General features: G+C 55.0%; 3 protein-coding genes across 4 annotated transcripts in view; 2 read left to right on the top strand and 1 right to left on the bottom strand.

Annotated features, from left to right (window-relative positions):
• The window catches only part of LTBP2 (latent transforming growth factor beta binding protein 2), a 64,760-nt gene extending 57,383 nt beyond the window's left edge, over positions 1 to 7,377 (top strand). For both annotated transcript variants that reach the window (XM_083838692.1, XM_083838691.1), the window contains exons 27-35: positions 305 to 448; positions 636 to 827; positions 945 to 1,025; positions 1,609 to 1,737; positions 1,953 to 2,093; positions 2,254 to 2,421; positions 2,919 to 3,194; positions 3,434 to 3,583; positions 6,475 to 7,377. In XM_083838692.1, coding sequence (XP_083694818.1) covers positions 305 to 448; positions 636 to 827; positions 945 to 1,025; positions 1,609 to 1,737; positions 1,953 to 2,093; positions 2,254 to 2,421; positions 2,919 to 3,194; positions 3,434 to 3,583; positions 6,475 to 6,641 — 1,448 coding nt within the window. In that variant the 3' untranslated portion in view covers positions 6,642 to 7,377. The remainder of the gene's footprint in view (positions 1 to 304; positions 449 to 635; positions 828 to 944; positions 1,026 to 1,608; positions 1,738 to 1,952; positions 2,094 to 2,253; positions 2,422 to 2,918; positions 3,195 to 3,433; positions 3,584 to 6,474) is intronic.
• Positions 7,378 to 7,962: 585 nt separating this feature from the next.
• On the bottom strand, positions 7,963 to 10,404 carry NPC2 (NPC intracellular cholesterol transporter 2). The gene is made up of 4 exons (XM_083838705.1): positions 10,191 to 10,404; positions 9,877 to 9,984; positions 9,410 to 9,582; positions 7,963 to 8,773 (listed from the first exon to the last, which is right to left on the bottom strand). The coding sequence occupies exons 1-4, from the start codon at positions 10,267 to 10,269 to the stop codon at positions 8,687 to 8,689; spliced, it is 447 nt and encodes a 148-aa protein (XP_083694831.1). The 5' UTR covers positions 10,270 to 10,404; the 3' UTR covers positions 7,963 to 8,686.
• A 4,633-nt stretch (positions 10,405 to 15,037) lies between these two features.
• Positions 15,038 to 16,316, top strand: ISCA2 (iron-sulfur cluster assembly 2). The gene is given in 4 exon segments (XM_083838704.1): positions 15,038 to 15,263; positions 15,266 to 15,333; positions 15,450 to 15,565; positions 15,754 to 16,316. Coding segments are annotated over 4 exon segments (570 nt in total). The 5' UTR covers positions 15,038 to 15,052; the 3' UTR covers positions 15,929 to 16,316.
• The last annotated feature ends 11,625 nt before the right edge of the window (positions 16,317 to 27,941 follow it).

Here is a 27,941-nt window from a genome sequence, read left to right as displayed (position 1 = left end):
AAGTGACCCTGCTTTGGGCAGGGGGTTGGCCTAGAGACTTCAGCTGATGGATTTTTGACCTCCTTCAAACCTGGCTGGTCCTGTGGTGCTATGGCTCACGGCAGCTGGAGTTCAGGCTGTCTGAATGCCCCGAGAGCAGGGCAGGAAGCTCTCACCATCCTTGTGTTGAGCCACGGCACAAATGGAGCTCCCAGCTCTCCCCTAGCAGCTTCCAGCTCCCCACCAAAGGACGTCCCAGTGCTGCAGCCGTGCTCTCCCCTCCCACCCCATGGGCCGGAGCCCATCGCTCCCCCTTGCTCTGCAGATGTGAACGAGTGTGAGCTGATGGTGGCCGTGTGTGGGACCGCGCTCTGCGAGAACGTGGAGGGATCCTTCCTGTGCCTGTGCCCCAGCGACCACGAGGAGTACGACACGGAGGCCGGGCAGTGCCAGCCACGAGCAGCCATGGGTAAGAAGCGGGCAGGGCAGGAGCATGGCAGCCCCGGCTGGGGTGAGGGAGAGCCGAGGAGGTTGCGGGGGTGCCAGGGCCGTGCCCATGCAGGCACGGGAGAGCTGACTTCTGGGGAGAGCCGAGGAGCCTGAAAGCAGGGACCTCCTGGGTGTGGGAATCCCATCCCTGCTCTGCTGTCTTCCAGAGGGCCCCGAGAGACACGCGGCCCAGCCCTCCGACAGCGCGGAGCGCAAGCAGTGCTACTACCACATCAGCGACGTCCGCCTGTGTGACAGCGTCCTGGCCAAGAACGTCACCAAGCAGGAGTGCTGCTGCACTGTGGGGGCAGCCTGGGGCGACAACTGTGAGACCTACCCCTGCCCCATCGCAGGCACAGGTAGGACGGTGGCCCCGCCACCCCCAGGCAATGCCAGTGCTCTGCCCGCCAGCTTGGTTGCACTAACGAGCTGTTTTCTTTTGTCCCGTCTCTCCTTGGCATCTGCCCCTTGGCCAGTGGAGTATCAAGAGATCTGCCCTCTAGGGAAGGGCTATGTTCCCCAGGAAGATCTGCTCTCAGGAAAAGTCTCCTTCACAGGTACTAGCATCGTTTCTTCCACTGGGGAGAGGGAGGGCACTGTGCCAAGCCCTGCATGGAAATGGAGCCCCAGAAATATCTCCCTGGGGCTGTGGTGGGGGGTGCTGACATCCTGCTCGGAGAAATGGATGCTTTCCTCCCAGCCGGAGAAATTACAGACTGTCAGTACCACCGAGCTGGAAAGTGCCTCTTCCTCCAGTCCTGCCTCACTGCTGGCAGTGATCCTTTCTCGGTGGAACACTCCCATGCATATTTCCCACCAGGGATGGGGTCCAGTAAGACACAAGCCTTCCAGTTACTGATCAGTGTTTCTAGTGGCCAGCTGGCTCAGGCTTTGACACTTCATCTCCGTGGGTTTGTGTTCTCAACCTTCCAGAAACACAAGTCCATGTCCTATTTGTGAAAGCATCCGCTAAAAGAGCTCCCCATCATCCCTCCTCCTGCTCAGCCTGCGAGCACTCACAGGCATGAGTCGGGTGGGAGAGGCAGGGGGCTTTTCTGGGGACCTCAGGGTGGCCCAGTCCGAGGAGCCATGTGGCTGCACTCCCTGTGACGCTCTCTCCTCTTTCCCCCCCTCTCTCAGACATGGATGAGTGTGAGACATTTGGCTCTGAGTTCTGCCGCAACGGACAGTGTCTGAACACGGTGCCGGGCTACAAGTGCTTCTGCCGTACGGGCTATTTCTACGACCCCAGCAGGCTCGAGTGCATTGGTAAGATGGCCTCAAAGAGCAGCGGGGCCACCACTGTGTGGAGGGACAGAGGAGCTGCTGCGCCCATAGCTGTCCCTGCAGGGCCGGGTCTGGCCAAGGGGCTCCCTGTGACCTTCCTGGGGATGGGAGAGGTGGCAGGCAGCGTTTTGGCAGGGAATGGACTGCGCTGCCCCTGCCTGCCAGCCTGAGACCGCTCTGTCCTTGCACATGGGCAGATCAGGACGAGTGCCAGAACGAAGTGTACTGCATCAATGGTGAGTGTCTGAACACGGACGGCTCCTATCACTGCTTCTGCAGCCTCCCGCTCGTGCTGGATGCCACTGGCAACCGCTGTGTGAACCTCTCCGGCAGGGCAGGTGAGCCCCAGCACCCCTTCACCCATCCCACCCGCAGCGGGGTCACCCCGAGAGGGTGCGGGAGGGAATGGAGCCGGGGCGTGTGGTTGTCCCCCCAGAGCAAGGGAGTGGCACTCTGCTAGACGATTTCCACAGCATCCTTTGCTCATGTCGCTCGCAGATGCCCTGGAGGAGTATGAAATCCACCTGGACGTCTGCTGGCAGACTGTCTCTGACTACATCTGCCAAGACCTGCTGCACGGCGAGCAGACCACCTACACCGAGTGCTGCTGCCGCCTCGGCGAAGCCTGGGGCCAGAACTGCGCGCTCTGCCCCCACAGGTCCTCTGGTGAGCGGGGCAGCACGGGCAAGCATCCCCTGGCAGAGCCAGGGGGACACAGCTGCAGCCAGGGCTCCGCTTGTAGCAAACCTCATTGCCAAAACGAGCCCGAATGAGCGGGCTGCCCTGCCTCTCCAGGGCTGAGCTACACCAGTGGGGCAGGACATATCTGCAAACTGGTTTGAAATGGTCAGAGGTGCCTGAGGGGAGAGTTGTTCCGTGCATCATGCTGCTCCCTTCAGGTCTCACAAGGACCAGCCCTGATCACCCTTGTGAGAGGAGAGGTTCCCAGACCAGGATGGTAGCACACTGGGGATTTGGGTTCTCACTGCTCAAGGACTTGCTGGCCCCAGACAGGAGCTGGTCTCCTTCAAGACAGTCTCCCAGCAGCAAAATATGGAGCTGCAGCTCCGCTGAGGCTTTCCTGGCCTGGTGTGGATGCACCTTCTACAGCCATACCCCACCTCTCCTGAGCTCTGACCTTGCTTTTCTCTCACTCTTTGCAGCTGATTTTGCTTTCCTGTGTAGTGGGGCCAGTGAAGACAGTGACAGAGGGGCTGAGGTCCGAGAAAGACCTAGGTATGAGTACGGACCGGGCTTGGAAGACCCTCACTATGGCCTTACCAGCCCAGACATGGGCCCCTACTACAACTACCTGGAATCCGAATACGGCAACCCCGATGCGGGCTTCCCTCGGAGGGAACCCAGCAGCGAGTTTCGTGGCAGCCCTTTCCACCACGGCCCGGGGCGGCCCCCGCCCCGCTACCTGCCCAGCCAAACTGGTGAGTACTGGGAGACTCGGAGAGCTGCCTTCTGGTCCAGCCCATGTCCACAGGGGCTGCCTGGCAGCTCCCAGCCCAGCAGGGATGCTCCAGGATTGCCGCAAGCTCTCCCCCCAGCTCTGCTCCTGGCTGCTCTCAGTTTGTCCCGGCCCCACCTGCACCATCCCACCACGTGCCTGATGTCCCCTCTGGCCGGTCGGGCGGTCACCCTGCTCTGACATCCCCTTGCCACCCTCCAGGTCTGTACGAGGGCTTCGAGGGACTGCAGGCTGAGGAGTGTGGCATCCTCAACGGCTGCGAGAACGGGCGCTGCGTACGCGTCCCAGAGGGCTACACCTGCGACTGCTTCGACGGCTTCCAGCTGGACATGACCCGCATGGCCTGCGTGGGTGAGTGGCTCCCCGTCCTGCTCCAGCTGGGGCGGCCCCGGCATCCCTTATCTGCTGCCTCTCTCTGCTGGTGCTGGCTGGGACGGTTGTTGGAGGCTTCCCCGCTCCAGCGGGTGCTTCGTGGCCTTGGAGCTGGGAAAGTCACCCCGGCATTGCAGCCTGCCTCTGCTCTGCCAACATCAGGGCACCTCGGGGCATCAGGGAACAGGGGGAGCAGCTGCTCACTGCCTTCTTCGGGTAACACCCCTGTGCCTCGTCAGCTGCTGCTGTACTTCTGCTTGCTTTCCTCTAAATCCACCCTGTCCTACGAGCCAAGGTCTCTAAAGCTTCTCTCATCATCTCTACATCCCCACAGTGTGTCTCCATCCTTTCCACAGCGCAGCTCCCCAGGCCAGCCCGAGGCACCCAACAGACCAGAAGAAGTCCCTCTCTTCCCTTGGGCAGGGCACTTACTCCAGCTCCCACCACCCTTACTGCACAACACGGTTGTGCAACTGCACACGGAGCCTGTGGCCTCTGCTTCCCCACAGGGCAGAGCAGCTGCCTAACTTATTGCTCCCACTTCTGCAGTTGTGCACGGTTTCCCTTTCCTGGGCTGCAGGGCTTTACACTCGTCTTTGGTGAACTTTGACTTCTCCAAAGGGCTTCTCTGGTGGACCAGAGGGAGCCTGAAGCCCCAGAGCACGTGCAGCCTGAGATCATGCACAGGTTTTGTGAGCACGGGGAGTTTTCCTTTGTCCACGCTGGTTGAATTGAATGGAGCAGGGGTCAGGATACATTTTAAATGGCTTTTATTTTAGCAGCCAACTGTTGCTAATTATCTTTTGGGTGCAGCTTGGTGACCCATTGTGCAATTGCCACACTTGCCCATATTTTCTTGGTCTGGTTGAGCGTGTCATGTGAGAGCGTGTTGAAATCCTTACCCTGGCCAAGACATGTTATATCCACCGTTCCTCCCTTATCGGACAACCAGTTATCAGGTCAGTGAAGGGAAACAGATTGGCTTGACATAATCAGGCCTTAACAGATCTGCACCAACTATTTAACTACCCCGATATCCTCTGGGGGGAGGAGGGCAATGACCTAATCACTCAGAAACCTGCTCTGTTTAAGTGGACGGGGGTGAATAGTCTTTAATTCTGGATTCCCCCCTCTCCGTCCTCGGAGCTAGTCACCAAATTTCCCCTTCCTCAGGTCCCTTAGACCTCCTTTATCCTCTCCCTCAGAGGGAACTGCTGACTTCCCAGTGCAGGAGCACTACGTATTTGAGGATGAGTTGCGGCAGACCTTTAGCAATACGGTTGTGACAGCTTTACCTAACTAATTGTTGAGCTCCTCCACCACGGTATTGCCTTTCCCTCCCACAGCCTGCCCCGTGCTCCTGCCCCCTCTTTTACATACTTGAAACGTCCGCACTGGCTCTGGTCACAACGAGCATTTTTCTGATGGCTGGAACAAAGCCCGCGGCAGCCGCGCCAGCCAGCTCGGCATTGTCTGGCTTTTGTTTCCTCCTCCGATAAGGACCAGGCCTACATTCCCCATTGTTTCCTGCTAATGTATTTATGGAGCCTTTTCTTGTTGCTTTTTCTGTCCTCGCCTCGCCAGCACTCGTTTCACACTGGAGCTGTTATTTTTTCCCTGTCCGTTCCCCTGCATGAGCCATCACGTACCCGCATTACACTGCAAGCCTTTGGAGGGCTGCTGTGGCTGTGGGGTGCGGCTCGTCCTCGTCCCACAGCCCTGCCCGGTGTGGGACAGCCCCACGGCTCGGTGCACACTGCTAGTACCTCGCTGCTGCTGCTGGCCTTCGGGTGTCTCTGGCCACAAGCACCCGCTGTGCTGGGGGCTGCTCTGCCTGGCTGTGCTGCCGAACATCTCGGGCTTCTGAGCGAGCACATCCCGTCCGTACGGACGGTCTGGTCCTGGGGGTTGGCGCGATTCCCCCGTGCCTGCTCAGCCATTGCTTCGGTTGCCTTATTCCCCAGACTTTCGTCTCACATTTCCCCCTTGCTCTATTTCTTGTTCCTCCTGTGACTTACCCTTCCTCACACCACAGCTGCAGGTTTTGCTTCCAGCCTCCCCCTGTCAGACAGTCCCATCCAACCCAAGGTCTCTGGGGTGGCCGAGCTGTTCCTGCTCCTGGGGGTCTGTCACTGCTGGGGCACTGCTGTCCCTTGGGAGGACGGACGAACTGAGCGGCTCTCCCAGCTCCTCCGCTCTCATCCCCTGGGTCTCGAAGTACCTGCTGAGCTGTGGGGATAAAGCTGGAGTTTGTGGTCAGGGGGCTCAGGCCTCCACCGGCCTCTCCGCAGCTTCAGGAAAGCTGCATTGAGCAGAGCTGCAGCAGCGCGGCTGCCCGCAGGGCTCCTGCACGAGCACTTTGGCACAGTTTGCAGGTTAATAAAACAAGCCCTTGTTTGTGCAGCGCGAGGTTCCTTTGTGTTCTGGTCCTGGAGGTGATAACTGGCCTCTCAGGGTCACCATCATCTGCCTCCCCAGCCTTGTCAGCCCAGGAAAGGGCATTTTCCAAGGCTGGAGGCGGCCTTTCTCCCAGATCTCGGGCTAGCACAACTTGTCAGTGGGAAGCTGCTGTGCTGCCTGGGGGATGACCGGCTGCTTAGCACAGGGAGCCCCGTGTTGGGGCTCCATCCTTTACTGGTGGTGCCAAATGTTGGGGATGTCACATGCAGGAGCTCTGCAGATGAGCTGATCAAAGCGGTGAGCCAAATGGGTAGGGTGCAGCCCAGCGTGATGGAGGCTGGGGGGGTCACGGTGGGCAGCCTGGAGGTGCTTGGGGGACACTGAGAAGCCGGAGGGGGCTGGCAGGGGCACAAGGAGATGCTGGGTCACGTCATGCCACTGCCTCACCCCCCCCCTTCTCCTCCTTGCAGACATCAACGAGTGCGACGAGGTGGGCGGCCCCGCGCCCCTGTGCCAGGGCGGCACCTGCGAGAACACGGAGGGCTCCTACCGCTGCCGCTGCTCGCCCGGCTACGTGGCCCTGGCCCAGCCCCACCACTGCGTGCCCCAGACAGCCCAGAGCCCGGCAGCAGCGTAGCTCTAGGGGAGCGGCGGTGGGGGTGCTCCCCTCCGGCAATGCTGCTCCGGGACCCGGCGGCGCGGAGAAGGGTCCCCGGGGCTGTGGCTGCTTCCGAGCCCTTCGCCCCTTCCCCTCCAAAGCGCACAACTCCCTTGCCACCTTTCTCCTGGCTGCGCCCGCCAGGGCTGAGCTCCCAGCCTCTGTACCCCCATCCTCACCGCCAGCCCCTGCTTCTGCCACAGCAGAGCCCTCCCCGGCCTGGCCCCCCCCCGCACCCACCACCGTGCCACGCACCGCGGGGGCTCGCAGGACGCCTTCCCCAGCCACGCAGCCCCAGCTCCTCCCCGCACCCCGCAGAGACTGGGTTCGCCTCCCCACGGCGAGCATCACTGCTGCACTGAGCTAGCGGCGAGCCTCCCCCGCGCCACGGGTCCTGCCCCCAGGGCACAGCCTTGGGGAGGACAGCCCCGGCTCCCCAGAGCTGCTGCCCAACCTCACGACGTGGTGGAGAGGCTGGGGGACCCCGCGGCCGGCTCGCCCTACGGCTGTCCCAGGCGCATCCCTACCCCTGCATCGCGCCTTCGTGCCCGTGCTGGCTGGGGGTGAGTGGGCGGGGAGGGGGGGGCGGTTCCAGCTTCGTTTCTGTAAAGTTGATGGTGACTTTTTTTTTTTTTTTTAACCGAGTCTGCTGGAAACTTCTCTCATGTTGTTAAATAAAACATTTATTTTGGGCCCTGCGGCTCAAGACACTGGGGCTGGGTCAGAATTGTGCTTGTCTTCCCTCTGCCAAGGGATACCAGCTCACTCCTGGCCGAGCGGAGAGCCTTGCCAGGCCAAACGCTCGCTTATCTGCCCCAGCCCAGCACCAGCTGCAGGAGCCGACTCCAACCCCCGGGGGCTGCGTGGATTTGGCCGCTCACACCCACCTCCTTCCCACACAAGGGAGCTCGCAGGGTAAGCACTAACGCTCCTGCAGCTGGCAAGAGCGCTCGAGCAGCTCAGGGAGCTAGCTGCTTTCCCTACCCCCGAGCCCACGTTAGGAACGCTTTTTCCCCACACCGCATCGAGCAAAGCCACGTCCTGCACAGCCACCTCCTTCGGAAGCCTTTGCACGGCTCCAGGCCAGTGCAGGAGCAGCAGGGCAGGAGCCCAGACGCTGCCAGCTGGGTGCTCCAGCAGTCAGCAGCGGTGCACGGCTGCTCACAGGTCACCCTTAAGGCCAGCACACCTCCGCCCAGGCCTTCAGCCAAGAAGTATGACCAGACCAGTCCCAGCTTCAAGCTGCCCGGCCACTCTGCGTGTCCTCCAGCCCTCCACCTACAGAAGACAACGCACGCCATTTTTCTTTAGCCTTTATTAAAAGGAAAGTTATAAAAAGAGGTTCAGGAGCTCCCAGCAGCTCCTGGTTAGCTGATAGTGCAAACCAGTGGTTAGAGAAAGAATCATCCCTGCAGACACTGAATGCCATTTGGCGTTGCATCCACAAAAAGTAAGTTTTCCCAGCCACAGTCCTGCCGGCCCAGCAGCCCAGGACAGACTGCGCTGCCAGCTCAGGAAAAGCCTCCTCTTCTTCCCTCTCCTTCAGCTGTAAGGGTGGAAAACACAGGTCCCAGGAGCATCCCGGTCACAGCGGAGCAGGAAAAGCGCAGGAGGGTGGATGTAGCCAGCATTCTACAAGAGGCACTGAAGGATTACCAGGTAGCAGCTCAGACATTAGCCAGGTTCATTGCAGAGAAACCTCTTTGTGAGGACAGACAGCTCTGTTTCAAACTACTGAAGTGCCTCCACAGAGAACCTGGAGGACAATGCCCTAATGCTCAGTCTCTCTTACTGACAGCAGCAGACACTGCTCCCCCTTGAGCTGCTGTGAGAACACACCAGAGGGCTCTAAGAGGAGTCAGAGCCCTCTGCCCACAGCTGACCTTGCAGGAACACAGTACTAGCTGCTCGGAGGCTGCAGAGCTCTGAAGGAAGCAGTAAGAAATACTTATATAAAAGAATTTGGCCTGTGTTGTCTTCTCTCTGTTTCTCCCCTCCCCAAGCCCTACGAATGGCAGGGCTCCTCAGCTGGTGATCTGCACCGGTATCTTCCAGCAGAACAACATCTGGTCCTGGTCGTCCACCAGCTCCCACTTCACAATCAGTTTAATCTGAAAGAGAGGAGAGAGAACAGGGAAGTGAGAGTGTTTAGAAGACAGCAAGGCAAGGACAGAGGGCAGTTTCAATCATCTGTTCAGCGAGGAAGTCCCAATAGCTCTGTGGAAAGAGGACAGAGCTGGGGCACTGCCCCAGCCACATTAAGTAGGCCACGCACGGTGACTCCTGCAGTACCTTACACAGAAGGAGGGTTCTGCTGTGTGACACAAGAGACTTCCGCACACTGCACTGAGAACCACACTGAATAAGCAGAGTGGAAACAACCTGCGGCATCCCAACTGAACTGCATCCTGGAGCTGAACACCCCAAATCTGAGAGCATTTGGCTGAGAGCAGCAGGCTCTGCGGGGAGGCTACATATGAAACCAGCACTCAAGAGACAGATACTTGGGCAGCTGACGCCACTTCTCAGCAGCTGGAGCTAAGCTGCTTCCTCTGCTGGATCTGTCCCAAAACAAGAACTAGAGACAGAAGCATGCTCATAGCAGAAGTGACACTAGGTGGCCTGAAGACTCTTGTAACCTGTTCCCTACTACCGGAGGACAAGGCATCCCTCTTTAGAGGCGGGTTGTGGGACTGCCCCAGGACAATGGTAGCTATGAGGAACAGACTGGGTTCCTGCTTGCTTACACTAGGGTACTCGCTCTTCACAGGGAGCTTATTCAGGTAGCTGTAGGAGTGGCCCTTCTGAATGGGGCACTGGATCCCAGACTTGCATCCGTCAGGCTCAGGGATGGGAAATGGTATGTCCACGTGCAGCATCTCGCCGTACACCTTTGCTTTGCTGCCCTGGCTCTCGATCTCTGCAGGACACAGAAAAGCATGAGCATGGCACCAGAGCAGGGAAACGCATTTCTGTGTTACGGCCTCCCCTAGGACGGCCTTGCCTAGGGGCCACAGAGAACACACTAAGCAGTGCTCTTGCTCCTCAGCTACTTCTTCCCACCCAGGGCCCCTCTCCAGCCATCCCAGCCACCCTTCCCTGTTCCCCTCCAACACCGGGACGCAGACACAAAGGTTTTCACCCCCTCTCTGCCCACCCCGGTGACCCTGCAGGGCGGCACAGAGCCACCCACCCACCGCCACCCCATGCTTACTGCTGGAGAAGGTGACGTTGATGCTGTAGGACGTCCCCTTGACGAGCTGGCAGGGCTGCGTGGGACAGGGGCTCACGTTCACCTCTTGGATGCTTCCGTCTTTGGAACCTGCAAGGACGAGCAAGGGCCCACGGTCGCACGGCCCCTCCGGCGGGCAGCACCCGCTCCCCAGGGGGTCGGGGCCGGGCACCCCCCGTCCCCCGCGGGCACGGCGCCCCGCGGCACCCTGCTCTGCCCCCGGAGCACGGCCCCGGGCCGCAGGCGGGCCCCGCGGCGCCTCCCCGGGCTCCCGGCGGAGCGGGGCCCGGCCTCACCGCAGTCCACGAAGCGGAGGGGCTCGGCCAGGGCGGCGGCGGCGAGCGCCAGCAGCAGGGCGAGCGGCGGCGGCACCATGGCGGCGGCGGCGGGACCGGGACCGGGACGGGGACGGGGAGCGGCGGCGGCGTCACATGAGCGCGGCGGGGCCGCCCCGGCCCGCCCCGGCCCTCGGCTGGGCCCGCCCCGGCTCACGGCGCCGCCACGGGACGGGGCCGGCCGGGGGCGGGACGGGAGGAGGCTGAGGGGTGGGGGCCTCGGGGAGTTGGGGCCGGAGGGGGCGGGCGTGAGGCCTGCTTCCCAAAGTCCTGAAGGGCCGCGGGCTGCCAGCTTTGGGCCGCGGGTGCTGACACAAAGCAGAGGTTGGAAACGCCTCGGAAAGCGTTTGGCCCAAGCTGCAGCTTTTCCCCAGCTCGCCTTGCAGCAAGCTCCGCTGGGCCGCGTCCAGAAGAGCGGACACGGGCACCTGAACGCTGCTTTGGGGTTTGGTGGGAGCGTGGCACGAAGCAGCACCGGCACAGCCACCCCCCTCCAGACCCGTGTCCCACCGCCTGCCTACGCGGCGGCAGCGCTGCCGAGTGACTCGGAGGTGAAATCCCCCACACCTCGTGCAGGTTTTCCACAAGGTGTGTCAGAGGAGAAACCCCCTTAGCAGAATGGAGTGGGACTGGTTGTAGTGAGTATCTCTGCTGAGTCATTTAGCTCTTCAGAAGTAAAACGAAACGAAAGGGCACCCCTTCTTTCTGAAAGGAGAGCAGGACTTATGTGCGTGTGTGTGGAGAAGTTCTGAATAAGCATTCATTTTGTAGAGGACACGAGCAAGCAGAGCAGAAAGCCCAAAAGGCCCTGCTCAGATCAAGTTGTGTATTTAACTCCACCTGGCACACTTCCTAACTGACCCACAGAGTCCTTCCCTTCTGCATGGGAACTTGTGCCCTTCGGAGGCTTTCCTTCTCTCCACCTCCAGGTCCCGCAGATGGAAACAAAGCCGCTTATCTGGCTGCCAGGAACAGGAGTGCAATCAGTTCAGAGCAACACCATATAAACTACGCTAACACATGCACAGGATAAGGAGTGTCATGCTTGGGAACAAATTCCACGATACGTTAAATCAGGATTCCTTCCTGTGAAACTGCTCACCAGATGTCTTTGCTTCACAGACGCAGCAGTAGCAGCAGCAGAGACTGCGTACGGTTCTAGTTCAAACCTACATGCATTTCAAGGGCTTTGAACTAAAAATCATTGAATCTAGGATCAGAATTAACACGTCTCTCCCTCCCCAGAACTGGATTAAAAACCGAAGAAGTTTAAATTTATAACAGTACAGACAAGGCCTTTACACAAGAAAGAAGCAGCTCCTGGCCCGTTCTTTTAGCACATATCACATGTAACCATCACGCCGGTTTTGCAGGAACAGCACTAAAGCTCAGATTCCGCAGGGCAACATAATCAGCACAAGCCTAACGGAACTTGCTTTCAGGCACATGGCCCTTTCGACATCTGATATATCACACAGGTCTCCAGGTCATGACGGAGCCCACCATTTCACCAAAATACTTCAGAAAGACTCAATTCAGCAGCAGGCTGGTCTCGTTATTCTGCAGACAGCAGAACTCCCCCCAGATTACCGCCATCACGCGGAGCTTGTGGTAAGGCGCAGAAACTCTGGGAGAAAAAGAAAGTTAACAGACAAATTCTTCCCAGCAAGACTGATACTCGAGCTCTTCGCTCAGGAAATCCAACCAACTCTATTACATGGGGAAAAAGTCTAAGGTTCCACTTTATGAGCTAGCTACACCCAGTGAATGTAAATTCCTGTAACAGCACTGTGCTTGCAACCCAGTAAACAGATACACCTGCAGGCACTATAGCAGCAGTGAATGCGGAAGTCGTATTCTCAAGAAAATACATATACAGGGACTAATCAATTTCTGCTGCTCTTTTAGCCAGAACATGCTCCTTTTGCTGTAGATCATCAAAATTCAGACCCAAATGTGTCACGAGCCACTCTTGCATTCAACAGCCATGTCAGAGGTTTTAGCATCAGCTGTTTCTGAATCACTGAAACACGCTCAGTTTTCCACTGAAACAAGTACAGGATGCCTTAAACATACACGTTGTAGAGGAGATGAGAGCACAATAGCTGTAGAATTCAACTCACAGTCAGACCTGTTCAATACAGCATGCTTAAAGAGAGCTAAAGGAATTCCCCAAACCTAGGGGCCGCAGACCTGAATAAAGAGGGGAAAACAAAGTATGATCAAACCTAAAAACAGATTACATCAAGCTATCAGCAACCACAAAACCAACAAAGTCACAGCCTAGGAAGGAATAAAATGTAGGCTGTAACTCTGGATGAGAGAAAAACACCCCCTTGCCGCATAGCTGGCAGAAAGAAAAAGTAATTACTGATAATAAAAAGGTGCAAAGAAATAGCTGTTCTCCTTAGTTACACAGACCTCTACCAGCCACTCAGAATGTTTGATCCCAGCACCTGAATCAATCATCAGAGTAGTGGACTGTTAATTAGACTAAATTAACTCTGACTGAGGCCAGCTCAACTCTCCCTCATTTTCTCAGCCTGCAATAACAGTCTGACCAACATCCAGAAATGCCTCGAAGATACTTGTCACATTTCTGACACTCAACGCTGGTAAAACCAAAAGCAGCTAGAAAGTAAGAGTGTCTATTTTGGGGGCTATATCAAATCCCCAAAAGGTGTTTGCAGGCACAGCATGGGGCCATGCAACACCAGCGATAGTCCAGTACACCCTGCAGAAGAAAAGCCAGTACAGTGTGGGAAGCAGGCACCATCCTTCCCCCTTTTCTCCCAAGAGTTCTTGATTTACTCCTCCACAGGTCATCCGCTTTTGGGACACCACATTGATAATAACTCAAGAAACACCCCCAATGTTTTTAAAAGCATCAAGTGTTCCATTCTGCCTGATCTGAGGATTCATCAACTGTTTGCAGATAACTGGATTAATACCAGCTCCTCTGGGCCCCTGCCTGTGATGCTTTCATGGTTTTATCAGAACATCATTAGAGTTAACCTCAGACTGAGAAAAAGTAAACAGTCCAAACCAGTCTTTATTTACATGTTCAGGGTGGTATAAATAAGCAAAAGCACGTGGTTGCATTACTTTAAAGCACTGGCCCCTCTCAGCCTGGCAGACACATTCACCACTAAACTGTGGGAGTGAGGCTTTTAGGATTTATATACATGAGACTTAACTACATGTTTACTACTGCAGTCACTTTACCACGCACTTGATTTCTATGCATATGCCAAAGAAAATACTTCTACTTCCAGGAGACTGTAAGTCTCTGCGTGGAACTGCCAACTCCACGCTTAATGGACAATAACTTTGTCAAGCAGATCTCATTTTGGATTTAAGCACTTCCTTTGCCGCTGCTGGGCTGTGGGGAGGTCAGGCTGTTCTAGACATTGCCTTTTTCCGAGCAAGACGTGTGAGAGAACTAACAGTCACCAAGTCCCGAGGTGCACTGAGTTTAAAGGATTCCCTCCTGCTGGGATGACTGGTTTTCCTCTGTCATGCCACTGTATGACTCTCCACAAACATCACCAGGGGTAGGGGAACGAGATTGCGGCCTGGAATTCCTCCAGCAGAAGCATGTGAGGAAGAATGAGATAAAGACTCCTTTAACCATGAGCACATCTTTGAGGAACAGGCCAGACTACTGTCACATGTCAAATGGTTGGGCTTAAGAGAGAAAAATTAAGTAGGGCTGCTCAGCTTAGGGCTGCCAGACAAGTTCAGGACTTAGGTGAGACAAGATGATTTGCAATGCTCTTGGTACAAGTTTTTTAAGAGGAAAAGTATCTTCAACAAAATACATGTAGCCTCTTATTAAGCTCGAGTTCCTTGCTCTGACTGTGAAGAGTTAATTGAAGAGCCATTAAACACCTACACAAGTTAAAATAAGAGGCAGTAGATATGAGCAGAGGGGGCCTGGGAGATGAGAAGTGCTGGTACTAACGCAGGCTCCATGCTCCAAAGAGGAGGTGAAACCATGGAGATTGCATCTGGGAACTGTGCCTTAGATGCCCATAGCTGAGATGAACGCTCGGATCTGCACAATCCTGTTGGATCCTGTTCTCACAGAAGAGACGCGAGGAGCAAGAGGGGAGGACTAGGTGGAATTGCAGAGGCATGCATACAGCTGAGCACGCATATGTCTGTGTTTGCCATACCCAGTCATAAATGCTGATCTAAAGGAAAACAGACCTCTACAGGGACTGCTGAGTTTACTTAGATATTCTCACCTGATAAAAGAAAGCAAAACAGAAAAGCCAGTATCAGGAAAAATCCTAAAAAATCCTTGAGACCAGGCCCTGAGTTTATTCTTCTGTTTGCGTAATTCCCCCTACAATGGCATCTTGATCCCTATCAGGGTCTCTGGGTACTACTCAATGTAAATAACCCTCACAGCTAATTCCAGTGCAAACACGCTCTGTCGAGAAGCGCTGCGTTGTTTGCCAACTTATTTTTCTTTTGTGAGCTTTACTGCTTTCGAAAGCAAAACCCTTTCAAGGACGGGCACAAGTTCCGCGCTGACGGGCTCAGCCTATTCCCAAACCCGAGACCGTGCTGACACAGCCACATCAAAACGGCCCCTACGCGGGAGTCCCCCGCCGCCTGGGGCAGGCAGGGGGCAGGAAACCCGTGGCAAAGGACAGACACCTCCTGACAGGGTCAGGGCGGCCCCTCACGGCCGCCATCACCCCCCCAGCCTAGCAGCGATCCCTCCCCGTCCCTTCCGCCGCGCTGGGCGCCAATGGCGGCCCCGCGGCGGAAATGGCGGGCGGGGCGCGGGGCGGGCGGGAGGAGGAGGCAAGATGGCGGCGCCGGGGGCGCTGAGGCGCTGCTGGCGGCTGGTGCTGGGCGGCCGGGCCAGGTACCGGCACCGCGGTGGCGGCGAGGCGCGGGGCGTGGAGCGTCGCTGCCCGGTGGCAGGGGCCGGCGCTAAGGCATGCCCTTTTCTCCCCGAGGCAGCTGGCGACCCGCTCCGCCGCTCCGAGGACGAGCGCTGCGCTGGGCATCGTCCTCCTCGCAGCCGGGCTCGACGGAGAGCGACCCCAGCGAGGGGCAGGTGTACCTCAGCGAGAGCTGCGTGAAGGTAGCGCCCCGGCAGGGGTTGCCGAAGCGCCCGGCCTGCCCTGGGCACGGTTGGAGTGCTCGCCTGGTTGTTTTGATCCTCTGTCGCGGTTGTTTTCGTTTGTTTGCGTTTTGCAGAGGCTGCTGGAGATCGCGGAAGGCTCGGAGTTCCTCAGGCTGCAGGTGGAAGGAGGAGGTTGCTCCGGGTTCCAGTACAAGTTCTCCCTGGACACAGTTGTCAATCCTGATGACAGGCAAGGACAAAAGGGTGTAGTGGTGGTCAGGCGTGACTGTGCTTTGCAGAGGTGACAAGAAAGGTGTGTGTGAAGTAATACCTTGAACTGAAGGAACAAAGCTTGTAAATTAAGGAAAGTGCTCAGACTGCGCTTCTCTGTCAGGTCTGTGGCACAATTAATGCTTAAATATGTTGCTTTTTCTGCAGGGTGTTTGAACAAGGTGGTGCCCGTGTGGTCGTGGATGTGGACAGCCTGGCCTTTGTGAAAGGCTCCATGGTGGACTTCAGCCAGGAGCTGATTCGCAGCTCCTTCCAGGTGGTGAGCAATCCCCAGGCAGAGAAGGGGTGCTCCTGTGGGACTTCCTTCTCTGTCAAATTCTGACGGGACTTCTCGTGGATGAACACTGTCTGCAGGCGTTTTCTGGCAGCCTCCAGAGGGTTTTTGCTTGTTCTTTTCCCAGCTGTTCCTTCTCATCTCCCTTACTCTGTAATATAGCAGTTACAGATGACTCCAGCTGTGTGTGTGTGCCTGAACTGAGCCTGTCTCCAAGACTTGTTGGCCTCCCCTTTAGAAACATGAGGTAGCCATGAGCCCGCACAAAGGAGCATCTTCAGGAGCATCTTCAACACCTTGTGGACCACCTGCCAGGTGGTGCTGACCTGCCTGTCTTATCCTGAATGTGGAACCACTCGTCTCTGCCAAGAGATGGCTGTATGCATGTGTGTTTATTGAAAGTTCTTACCAAAAAAAAAAAAAAAGCATTTGAGATTGTTTGGTATTACTTGTGCATTTCTAGTGGGTAGAATCTGGATTTGTTCCAGCATCTGCTGCTTATTCATTGTTTTGCAGCTGAATTGGACTGACACCTACCAGTGTTGCTGGTTGTCCGCTCTCCGACATTCGGTGGGCTTTTGCAGACACTTTACTTTTCTTTTGCCCAGCACAGCAGACTTGCCTCAGTCCCAGGAACCTACAGTGGTGCTGTCAGTCCCTAGGACTGAAGTTTTGCCTTGTTCAGAGTAAGTGACACTAAAAGATTGAGGTGGCAAGAGTTAATAGCTTATTTCTTTTATTAAAAAAGAAAAGAAAAAAGGTGGTGTGTGTGTATAAATGAAATACGTAGCCCTCCATCCCTCAGTGCTATTTTAGGCTGTTCATAAACCTGACTTGGAATTTTAGGTCATACAAACTCTAAGGTGTCATAGTGGGTCCACTGCCTTCTCAGCAGGAAGGGCAGTTTAGGTGATACAGGCAGAGGAGGTTCTTGAGTATTGTTTAAGGGTCCTCAAGTCATTTTGACTAAGTTGTCTGAGAAAAACTTGCTTCACCATTAAATCTGTCTGCCTTGTCTGCCTGGTCTTATGAAAGAATGACATAGCTCCTTTCCTTTATGAAACCCCAATAAAAAATGGGAAATCTAGAGGTTTCCAGAATAACATCCTTTTGATTACTTGTTTTCTGTAGCTTTTTATCTGCCACTAGATGTCTTTTAAATCACGGTGATTCATCTGCTTCTGTGTGAAAGGAGAGATAGAGAAACTATTTTTGTTCCCTCTCTTATGTTTTATCTGATCAGAACCAAATTGTCAACGACTTGATTCTTTCACGTGAGTCAGGGAGCACTGCGTGACTTTGGTTTCAAGGAAGCTGTTTGTGGCAAGCCATGAATTTTTTGAGACTGCCACAGGTATTTTTGTGGTTGTTATTGAGCTTAACAGATTCCTTCCTAAGCTAGTCAGCAGTGCGTACATATGCTGCACGTCTGCCTACTGATTTCTAGTGCTCAGTTTATAGCCAGACAGTGTTAGCTTCATCTGTAGGTGTTACTGGAGTTCATTTGTGATCCGCTGCAGGTTTGTCATTTCAATGCAGTTGGGCAGCAGTTCCTTTGGTCTAGCCTTTTTGACTTCTGTTTCTTGAAGTCAACAAGACTATGTTCTGTGTAGTTGTATCCCTATCAGAGAGAGCTGGATGTAGCACTGTCCCGTTTGTAATAGGGAGTAAAAAGATGTGATTAAAAGACTTGTCTAAACCCCTGCAGGATGTCTGGGCCCTACCCTCAAGCTCCCAAGTCTTGAATGGGATGTTTGCCCGAAAGGGCTTTGAAAGAACCTATAAGACCTAAAGGCTTCTGTACGTAGAATACATTAAATAAACTTAATTTCTTTCAGGTGGGGTAACTGAGCAATGAAAGATGGCAGGAGGCATTGCTTTCTGAACCCGAGAGTACATAATCTAGTTCTTGATCCATTTCATACAATTTGACCTTGGTCAAGTATCTTTTGGCATTTTTGTTGTGGGAAACGTAAGTGCAGGAGTACTGAAGGGAAGGAAGCAAATCAGGAACTAGCAAGTTTTGTTGTTTTTTTTTTTTCCTAAATGAAAACCTGTCTTTAGCTCCTGTGTCTTGGGTTATTGTTCTTACAAAATGTGAATGTGCTGTCTGATGGACCTAACCAGGTGCCACTTGCCTTTACTCACTCCCGCTGCTGAAGTAAATCAAACAAATGTTGTCCACATGGGGTGCCACCACTTTCAGGTAACTTGCCACCTCCTCCCTCCTGGGGACTATACAGAGGATGAGGCTTTGCGTCCACACCAGCGTAAACCAGCAGCCTGTCACTGGGCTCACAGGAAGCTTGTGTGCAGGGCTTGCTCTGCCTGCGGTTCTGGCAGTACTGCTCTAACTGCACTAGGTGGACCCCTTACTCCTTGGGATTCACTGGGCATGTACAGGTATTTAGACTTGCATCTGGAGTGAGGTGGGATGTGCTCCTTGCAGGACCGAGGCAAGAGCAAAAGCTTCTTTGCAGCTGCCTGCTCTGGAGGCAGGCTGGAGCTGAGTTCTAGTTCTGCAGCAGTGTCGTCTTTAGATCAGAGAAACTGCTAGGAGCTGGAAAGGTTCCAGCTCTACAGTACCGCTGCTCCTTGGCCTCCAGCTTCCTGTAAGCAGCTATAATCTACTGGCCAAAACTACTAGTCTTCCAGTTCCCAATAGGGAATGGATGCAAAGGGCTGTCTGTTGTCTCCAGAACCCCACTGGCTCTAAAAAAGCATGTCAGTACATCAGAAATTGGAAACTTCTGTCTGTGTGTAGGAAGTCAGCGAAGGGGTCATATATTAGCAGAGTGGGGTGAAAGTGCCACTGCTGAATTTGGGCTGTGTAGGCAGAAATGAATGGATCCTGTCTCTTACAGAAGGGGAAACACAAACAAAAAACTGTCAAGGTTTGTACACTGAATAGTAGCCTTAAGGGGCGAAGTTATCACCACACTATAGGCTGTGGGTCAAGACCAGTGGTATGAAGAAAAAGATGCAGAGGATTAGAAGAGAAATTCAGTTCTGACTGGGCAGCGACTTGCACTGAAACCCTGAGAACAGGGCAGGAGTATGGAGCTGGAGATGCTGCCTTTGCTTCACTGCAAATGAGAAACCGCAGTGGAAAATCTTTCTCTGCTCCCACATGAAGGATTCTCTCAGTTCACCCACCTGACAAGGAATGAATGATCAAGAAAGATATTTATGGAAACCTACATTAAGATAAAACTTCAAGGGAAAGGGCACAATCATCAGTGTCACTGACAGGTGGGTAGGGGAAGGTGGAATAGAAATTCCCACTTTGGTCAGGGTGTGTTAGAGCTCTGCAGGGAGTTGTTGGTAGATGACCAGCACATCCTCAGCCTGTTTAAGAACAGCATTCCAGCTCTGTTCTTAAAACTAGGTAGCTACTGTCACTTATAAACCGTGGGTAACCTGCCCCTCTTCCAGGCTTCCAGGAAGCGGTACAGAAATAGCTGACTTTTGTCACGCTCCTTTTCTTGCGGTTTAGGGATATGCGTGAGAATGCCATGTTCACCTTGGGTGGACTTCTGTGTGGTATTACTTGCTAAAAAGAGCATTTGGGGTGGGTGGCTCCGCAGCCCGTACCCTCCTGATGACACCCAGTTGGGCTTCTGCCTCCCCCACGCAGTAGTATAATTTCCTGCTTTCTTAGGGCTTGCCTGAATCCAGTACTTGGGGGAGGAATCACTAAATGGTGGAGGAGGCAATAATAGGAAAGCAAAAGTGCATGAAAGAAAGCTTCTCTTGTCTGTGTCCCACACTGTGAAGACAACTGCTTTTGCATCACAACTCCCTTCAGCCTTGCAAGCGTTTTGAACATCTGCTGGCAGCGGGAAGTAAAAACCAGAGTGGTAGAAACCCCACTATTAAATCCCACCCTTAGCTGGGACTGGCCAGAGGAGCTCACCGAATTCAGAACAAGCAATTTGTACTTCTAGCTACAACACACGCTCGAGGACTGACCGTGCTGTTTCCTCCCACGAACGCAGCAGCTGGGTTCGTTAGTGGTGTGGGATAGGATCTGCACCATTTTGATGCTTCATCCTCTTTGCCTGCTCTTTCATGCATGCCAACATAAGCTCTCACCCAGCGTTCACCGTCCTCTTCTGGAACAGGCCGTGGCTGCCTGAGAGACTGGCAGCAGAGGAAGGGATAACTTTGCATAATGGTTTGTTTGATACGACTGTCAGCCAGCGTGGAGAGAGAACCATGATTCAAGGAGACAGAGCTTTGGCAAGAATAAAGTGCAGCCGCCTGTATCACATCAAAGTCTTCCATTTGGGTAATCTTTTTTATTGCTTTTTTTTTCTTCTTCTTTTGAAGAGGGTGAATCCTTGAATCACGCACTATTAGGGGCTAGGCATAGGATTAATGGTGCAGTTTAGATCTTGGTAGGTTCCCAGAGGTATGTTTGCTCCGTGTGGCTTCCAGGGTTAGAGTGCAACTGGTTCTGTTTTTTTTTTTTTTATATCCTCCCAGGAAACAACTCATGGGTCGTGGACGTGGGGTGGGCCGTGGACAGACGTGTGCCATGGTGAGGCAGCTGAAGCTGGGCACGGCCGCGAGCTGGAGTAACCACGGCCGCGATTCCTGGCTCCGCGGGGAGCAGTTTGTGCGCAGGGCTTGCTGCCGCTGGCCTTCCCGTCGCTTGTGTGGCTCTTAATATTTCCTGCTTGAGCAATAAGAGTTTATGGCCCTAGTCTTTGTGGTTGATTAGAGCCCAAGTTTGTGCCCCTGTTTTAATCAGTGCTCATTTACCTTTGGCATCCTTCAGAGGAACAGAATGGTATGTCTTTCGGTTGCCGTGGAAACAGCGAGACTAAATGCACATTTCCATGGCAACCTGCCATTATCTCCAGCTCTATCTGTGGGTCTCATTTTCTGACCATGGGGGTGGGGTGGTGAAAGTGGAGCTTCATCTCTTAAAAAAAAATTAAAATAAAAAATTAAAATCCCTGCTACCACCACCCCAGGCCCCTTTCCCCCTCTGCTTCGGGCCTGGGGCCTGCTGAGGGAGGCCCATGACACTGCCGCCATGCCGTGCGCTGGGGCTCCAAGGTGCTGTCTTCAGCTCCCTTCTCTCCTTCACCCTTCTAAAAATAGGGACGTTAGGAACGATTTGATGACAGCGCTCCAGCACTTCTCGGGGCTCTTTGTTTCCTCAGTGAGCGCTCCCAGAAAAGGCCCTTGAAGTTGATTGAACTTTCCGGCGGGTTCCAAAGGTCGGCGTGTTCCAGCTCCTGCTGGTCCGAAGGGCCAGGGGTTAATGACAAAGACTTCTCCTCAGAGTCTTAGACCTTATCTTCTGGAACTGGAGGCGCCAGGGAACACGACCTTGACCTCAGGAGCAAGCGACCTTCTTGCAAGGGGGACAGCATGGCCTGCTCCAGGAGGCTGTGACCATCAGAGAGCTGCGGATCAAAGGCAAGGCTTATTGCCTTTGTGTGTGACTTGGAGGGTGCAAGGCGGAGAAAACAGGTGTTTGCTGTCTGATGGGTCTTGCCAGCCCCCTGCCAGAAGAGCTCTTGGCCCCTGCTAACATCTCTGCCCCCCCCAGCTACTGAGTCAAAAAAAGAGAATTTGCTGTCCTTTGAGAAATTGCACACAGCTGTTCCTTAAGCCTGTGTTCATTATTCTTGTTCTAGCTGGCTTGACCTTTAGCTAATTCCTCTTATTCATGGTCTAATCTTGGTTACTGAGGGAAAAAGCTCGTGTCTTGCCCTGTTCTAGCCTGATGCAATTGAGTCATCCATGGACGGGATGTGTAGAGCTCTCCTTCCATGTCTGCCCCGCTGGTCTTTCACAGATGCTGAAGCAGAGGATGACAGAGTTCTGTCCGCTCACGAGTTAGCACGGTGGTCCACAGGGAAGGTGAGGCAAGTGCTCCTCAAGCACAGTCCTTTTCCTTGCTACGGTCTGCCAAAGTGCTGTTCTCGTGTGTCAAAGAGCTGTCACAGTCAGCCAGGTTCGTGGTGGCTCATCAAGGGGAGAACAGAGACCATTGCTGAACTTGCAGGATTTCATCCCAGAAGAACTACTGCCCAGCACACCCCCAGGGTTTGTTTGGGAGCACTTTCTTGGAAGACGTGGGCAACGGTCCCTGAGCCATGGGCATCTCCCTGAAGCAAGGAGCTGAGGGCAGCGTTACTTCGCTCCAGAGGCTTTTGCAGCTTGCACTGGGAAAACCTGCATGGTTCGCAGGGGGATGTGCTCCCCCTGCCAGGCAGGGCAGGCTGGGCTCTGTGAGGTGCTGCAGTGGAGGGTATGGAGGAAGGCTTGCTGCACAAGCCCTGTGCAAGGGTGCACAGAGCTTGTGCACAGCAAACTCACAAGCAAGGATGGCTGTGCCCTGGCCAGTGCTTCCCGGCAGCTCATGTTGGAGGCTTCCTCTGGCTCTCTGCATACCCGCTCATGCCTGCTGGAAACTTCAGACCCAGTAGATTCATGTTAAATATAGAAACTTTTCACTGAGGGGCAGGGAAGAGCTAAGAAGAGCTAATAGCATGTGGTAAAGGGAATGACTTTGGTGACAGAGGTGGAAATAACGGGAAGATGCTATTGTTAGCAGAGCTTTATTTGCTAGCACAAGCTTTGTGGGGAGCAGTGGAACTGTGTGGCAGACCCCTCGGCCCGTTCATAAAGCACTTCCCCTGCTGCTGCCGCCCTGTGTTCCCAGATAACAGGCACAGGCCAGAAATAGGACTGCCATGGTGAAAGAAGTTACTTAATCCTCTTCGAGCTAAGCAAAAACGTATCACCGAAAAGCCAATTCACAGGGCAGAGCTGAATTACATGGGAGAAAATTGTGTCTGCAAATCAAAGCAAACTCCAACACAGTGAGAGCGCGAAGAGAAAATGGACCTGGTATGGGAGAAGGGTGAATAGCCCTGAGAAGAGCAGGGCTGACGAGATCCAGCCTCGGAGTGGAGCAACAGGGTCAGGAGATCAAGCGGATGATGGCTGCGAGAAACCATTGGCTTTCTGAAGCAGCAAGGAGGTGAAACAGTCTGGGGAGGGAAATGGGAAAGGACACAGCTCGGCGGGCACGTGCCCTGTCCCTCTTTGCCCAAAGCAGACTTTCCCCCTGGGAAGTCTGGGTGTGCTGCAGGGTCAGGGCCCAGCTGAGCAGAACCTGGCAGGGGGATGGTGCTGGTCTTCTCTGCCGGGAGCGCCCCGTGCTGGGTGCAATTGTTTTATAGGGCTGGTGGGACCATTAGGAGTGCCAGGCTGGAAGGGCTTCCTGGGGAAGGGCTGCTCCAAACAAAGTAGTTCAGCAAAACACAGCTTATTGAGGAAGTTTTTCATCTCGAGACAAGATGAGGGCACAGCTCTCTCTCCTCACGTAGTGCTCAGGTGTGCAGGGTTCGCTTCCCGTGACCCTACAAGCTTCTCTGGCCTGGAGGAACGTGACCGCATCCTCCCAGGGACGCTGATTTGTGTCGCTTCCTTTGCAGTCTGCACTCCCTCTGCTCCCTCTCCTCCCACTCCCACTTCCCAGATGCACTTGATTTATACATCCGTACTCCTTTCCTCACAGGAATGAGTTTTGGTGCGTGTCGGTTGCGTGAGAGCAAATTGATGGAGCCGGCTGCCGAGCGAAGCAGCTGGAATCTTTCTTAGGAGAGCCGCAGTCGTTAATTACAGGAGCCTAACTAAGCCCCGTCTCGAGCAAGGAGCATTTTCTAGATCTCCCTCCATCCTTCTGTAATTCCCTGCGTGAGTTGTCACAGCCCAGCCAGGACTTTGGGAAGACTCAAAACGATGCCCACCCGTTTTGTGCCGCCGCCTGAACAAAACCACCGTCCTGAGTCCCGGCGAGCAGCTCTCTCTCTGAATCCCTCACCTCCCGAGCTGGTAAACGGCACTGCAGCCAGGGCTGCGGGCAGCACGCGTCCATCGCTTGGGCTCCTGCACCTTCCCTGCCCCAGCTGGACAGAGCTGGCGGCACCAGAAAGGATTCGTTCTTTATGAATTTACCCCAGATGAAACAGAGTGGGGGAGAAGCAGGAGGAAGCATTCAGACATCCTTAAAAGCCCAACGCTCCCTACGTGTGTGCCTCTCTGATGTGTTCCTGGCTGACAGTCCCGGTATATGCCGTGCTGTTGCCCCGTTTCAGAGCGTGCCTACACAGACAGCCTAGTTGTAGTATCGCCGGCTTGCTCACAGCCTTCGCTCACGCCACTTCATGACCTGCAGTACGGAGATAAGAGCACGTCCTGTGGCAGGAGCCTTCCTCCCTTCACAACGGAGAGATGCCATGAGGAGAGAGGGCTGCGAACACAGCTAGGGCAGATAAAACTGATTCGGTCTCTGCAAAAGAAAGTTGCACATGTTTTCCTCAAATGCCTGTGGAGCTGCCAGGAGGAGCGTGAGCCTAGCCAAGGGAGGTAGCAGCAGCAGCAGCAGCTGATTTCAGTGCCCCAGGGGGATGCTCCTGGCCTTTTGCTGGGGTTGAACAGGGGGAGGAGGGAAGGGGGCACCGGGTCTCTAATTAGGGGACTTTCTCCCTCTGGCTGCCTTTCAATTTGCAGTGCTTGTGTGGGGGGAAGCAGAGCCTGTGCCTGGTGAGAGCGGTTCACCTGTGCTGGGACCCCTCTCAAAAGCTGCTAAACATTAAAAAAAAATGTCTGTGAGCGCTTTGATAGTCCTCACAAGAAAGTGAAACAGAAGAGCCTTTGAGCTGCATGTAGGAAGAAAAACCTCTGTGCATTGCTGGGGGAAGAAAGGCTGGAGGAGCCAAAATCTGGCAACAGTCCCCAGCTGGCGAGGGAGGTGCTTTTCTGCCTGGAGCTCTTGTCACAACTGATGCAGAGAGAGAGGGAAAGCACAGGACGGATGGGAGGCAGCAACCAGCACCTCCAAACCACCCGGCATGGGGAGGGCGAGCCAGGAGCCAGCGCTCACCCTCCGCCTCCACGCAGCAGCTTGGCTCTGGGCTCAGCCCCGCAGAGGCACCCCCCTCACCACGTCACCCCCTCTCTGCGCAGCCCCTTCCTGCTGCCGGGGAGCAGCGGGTGCCCCTTCTCTGCATCCCCCAGGTTTCCATAGCAATCGGCGGTGTCAGCCGTGCGGGGAAGCCGATGGAGGGAAACGAAGGTTTCCCCCCATCCTGGGCTGCTGTGGGATGGGAGAAGGGGTGGGAGGATGCTGCAGCTCAGCCCCAGCCAGCCCAGGGCTTGAGGTGGGGTTTGTACCCCACGTGGCAGGTTTTGGGGGCCCCCATGCGCCCCACGGCCAGCCCCATGCAAGCTGTGCCCTGCTTGGGGCAGAGCTGATGCCAGCCCTGGTTGTCCTCTCCTGTTTCTCCTTCCCCTGCGGTCTGCTCCATTTTTCCTTCCTTGGTGCTTTTCCAACCAATGAAGTCAGAAATTAATCTCTGCTTTTAATGGAAAACAAGGTGTGGGGGCAGGAGAAGTGCACGCAGCCTTGAAGGCAGCATTTGTATTCCCTGGGTGGCGGACTGGGGCACTGGAGCAAGCTCTCGGGGAGGGAGAGGGCTCAGGCAGTCCGTGGAAATGTGGACATCCGAGCCAGTGCCCCAGCACGAAGTGAAGGGGGAGGCTCGGGGGGGCTCAGCACTATGGGGAGAGTGGGTTTCATCGTTTGCTCACCATCCCTACCCCTACATACACAGGAGGAAGGGGCAGACCTTCTCATTCGAACCAGATGGAAAAGCGACAGGGAGATTTTCATGAAATAAAATAAAGGGGTCAATCCATACCATAAAACATTTCATATGATTTTGCAGTTAAATAAAAAAAAAAAATAAGGAAGAAAAAAAACCTTCACAAACTTAAAAACCAGGTCAGCTTTGAGATGGATCTGTCGCCTTGAAACAAAGCCAGGATGGTTCATTTAGCAAATGTCTAAACAAAATGTTTTGACATTTTTCAGGGACAAATTATCCGGTACATTTTCAGACAAAACTTGTTAGCAAACGTGACTGAAAAGTTTGGAGCCCTAAAAAACTGCTCGCTGGGGCAGGTATGCCGTTTGCCAAGCATTTCACACGCTGCTGGGCAGAAGCCTGGGCACGAGGGTGCTGGGCAGAGCCTGGAGAGGTGCCTGGGGATGCTCGGAGGTGTGGGCTGGGGAAAGGAGCTATAAATAAAACGGAGCAGCCCTTAAATAGGTTGTGCAGCATGTGAAAGAGAAACACGGAGGTTTCTGACACGATCAAGGCCCTGAAAGGGGAGAGAGATGGGCAGGCACAGGCACGGGAAGCTGCCTCCCTGCCTGCCTTGCTGAGAGGTGAGCGTGCCTCCGGCAGGGCGATGGATGTCGCGGGGAAATTGCCGCTCACAGGGGCAGCGTACCGCAGCCCCTCCAGAGCCCTCCGGTCTCCCGTGGCAGCTGGATGCCAGCTGCAGCACGGCGCCCGCCCCTCCAACCCGCTCCCAAATCCCCACCCCAGCCCCTGGGCACGTTAGAAAGGCTTGGGCAGGTTTCGTAATCCCCTGTGCCAGTCAGGGCCATGCTGTCTGGGGTTACTTCAAGCGTGGTAACACAGACCTTCACAAGGTATGCCCTCGAGGAGGGAGGCTTGCCAACGACTGTGCCAGCCAGGAGCCCCTCTATCATTTCCTCGCGTAAATAGCCTAATGCTTGCCCATCTCAGCGACCTGCTCTGGCACACCTGGAGACCTCGCCGTCTCTGCCCGCACCAGCCGGAGTTCCTCAGCCCTGACCTATTTCCATGAATTCACCATCTTCCCATCTCTGCCACTTTTGCTCCCGCAGCCGGTAGGAGGGGCCTGGCAAAGGGAATGTGAGAAAAATGATGCATCTGCAAGGTAAGGGATACCAAAGCAGCCAGCAGATGTGATCTGAACCCCCCGAAAATCCCCAGGGGGACCTCCTGAGCAGCCCCCCAGCACCACTTGCTGCAGGCGGGCAGAGGGAGCGGGGCCCCTGCTGGGGGGACACCTCACGCCAGACAGGTACCAGGGGCATTTACACGGAGCTGCCAGAGGGAGAGAGCTTTGCCCTGGGCACAGCACTTCTCTCTGCAGCTATTGCAGCTTTAATAGAAAACAGGCAAGAAATGGAGCTCACTGCTGAGGCCAGGGCTGGGGCACGATGCTGCTGCCGGGCAGCTGCCTGACCCGGTGTGGGGCCGTGGAGGGGCCGAGCAGCTGCCAGCGTGGCTTCCTGCAAAGCCTTTCAGAAGGAAATGCTGTTTGTTCTGACATTTAGAATAGATTAAAAATCGTTACAGGCTCTTCTGGAACATTTTAGAAGGTGAGGCTATTGATCTAAAAACTCAACATCGGTTTTGTAGCAGAGGGGAAATCTGCCCGGCTTCATGCGGAGGATGCTCGGCACCATGCCTCCCTCCATCCCCGGCTCGTCCCAGCCCTGTGCCTCCTGCGGGGCCGTGCGAGGGGCCACAAAGCCCCAGGGCCTCCCAGCATATGGGGCTTCTCCTCCATTCCATCTCTCTGCTGGTTACAGGGGTGTTTTTAGGCACGCCCTGGCTGCTGTGCAGCAGTTGTCAGCACGCCTCTCTTCACCGCCTCTCACTGGCCATGTTGAAGTTGCTCCCCAGTCGCAAGGACCCACCTCATTAGCCAAACCGATACCATTGAATTAATAAGTATTGCCCACCGTGCAGATGAGTATCGCCCATGAAGCAGGATGCGGCGCTGCCCGTGCCCCCCCCCCACACACACACCCTGGCTCAGGCTCCTGCAGGCTGGCAGTTATTTGTTACCAACACTTCTCTTTATCTGCAGCTTACAGAGACCTGCCTGGGGACGCGGGGCCCCAAGGAGGGCTGCCAAATGCCACCGGCTTAGGGACAGAGCTGTGAGAGCTGAGGACACTGTCCACTGCTGCTGACAATTAATAGCTTCGCTGGTCTCCGTGTGAGTACAGGCACCAGTGCTTCCTGCCTCCCCCCCCGCGTGCTCACCTGCCCCAGCTGCGGGTGCTGAATGGGAGAGCTGCCCTGCCCCTATTTCCCCACTTTGCAGCTTTGCCCTGTCAGCAGCCAGGACCTCTCCTTCATGTTTTGGGAGGTGAGGGACACCCAGCCTACCCCAAATCTCC

The sequence above is a fragment of the Anser anser genome (assembly GCF_964211835.1).
Source record: "Anser anser genome assembly, chromosome: 5".
Lineage (NCBI taxonomy): Eukaryota > Metazoa > Chordata > Aves > Anseriformes > Anatidae > Anser > Anser anser.
The sequence above is the reverse complement of the archived record's forward strand: the minus strand, read 5'-3'. Positions and strand labels throughout refer to the sequence as shown.

Bases quoted from the DNA above. Each gene is read 5' to 3' on its own strand.
- NPC2 (XM_083838705.1), bottom strand. From the start codon at position 10,269: ATGGTGCCGCCGCCGCTCGCCCTGCTGCTGGCGCTCGCCGCCGCCGCC. The intron at 9,583-9,876 runs GTAAGCATGGGG...TGTGTCCTGCAG, and splicing joins CAACGTCACCTTCTCCAGCA to AGATCGAGAGCCAGGGCAGC. The intron at 8,774-9,409 runs GTAAGCAAGCAG...CCTCTCTTTCAG, and splicing joins TGAAGAGCGAGTACCCTAGT to ATTAAACTGATTGTGAAGTG.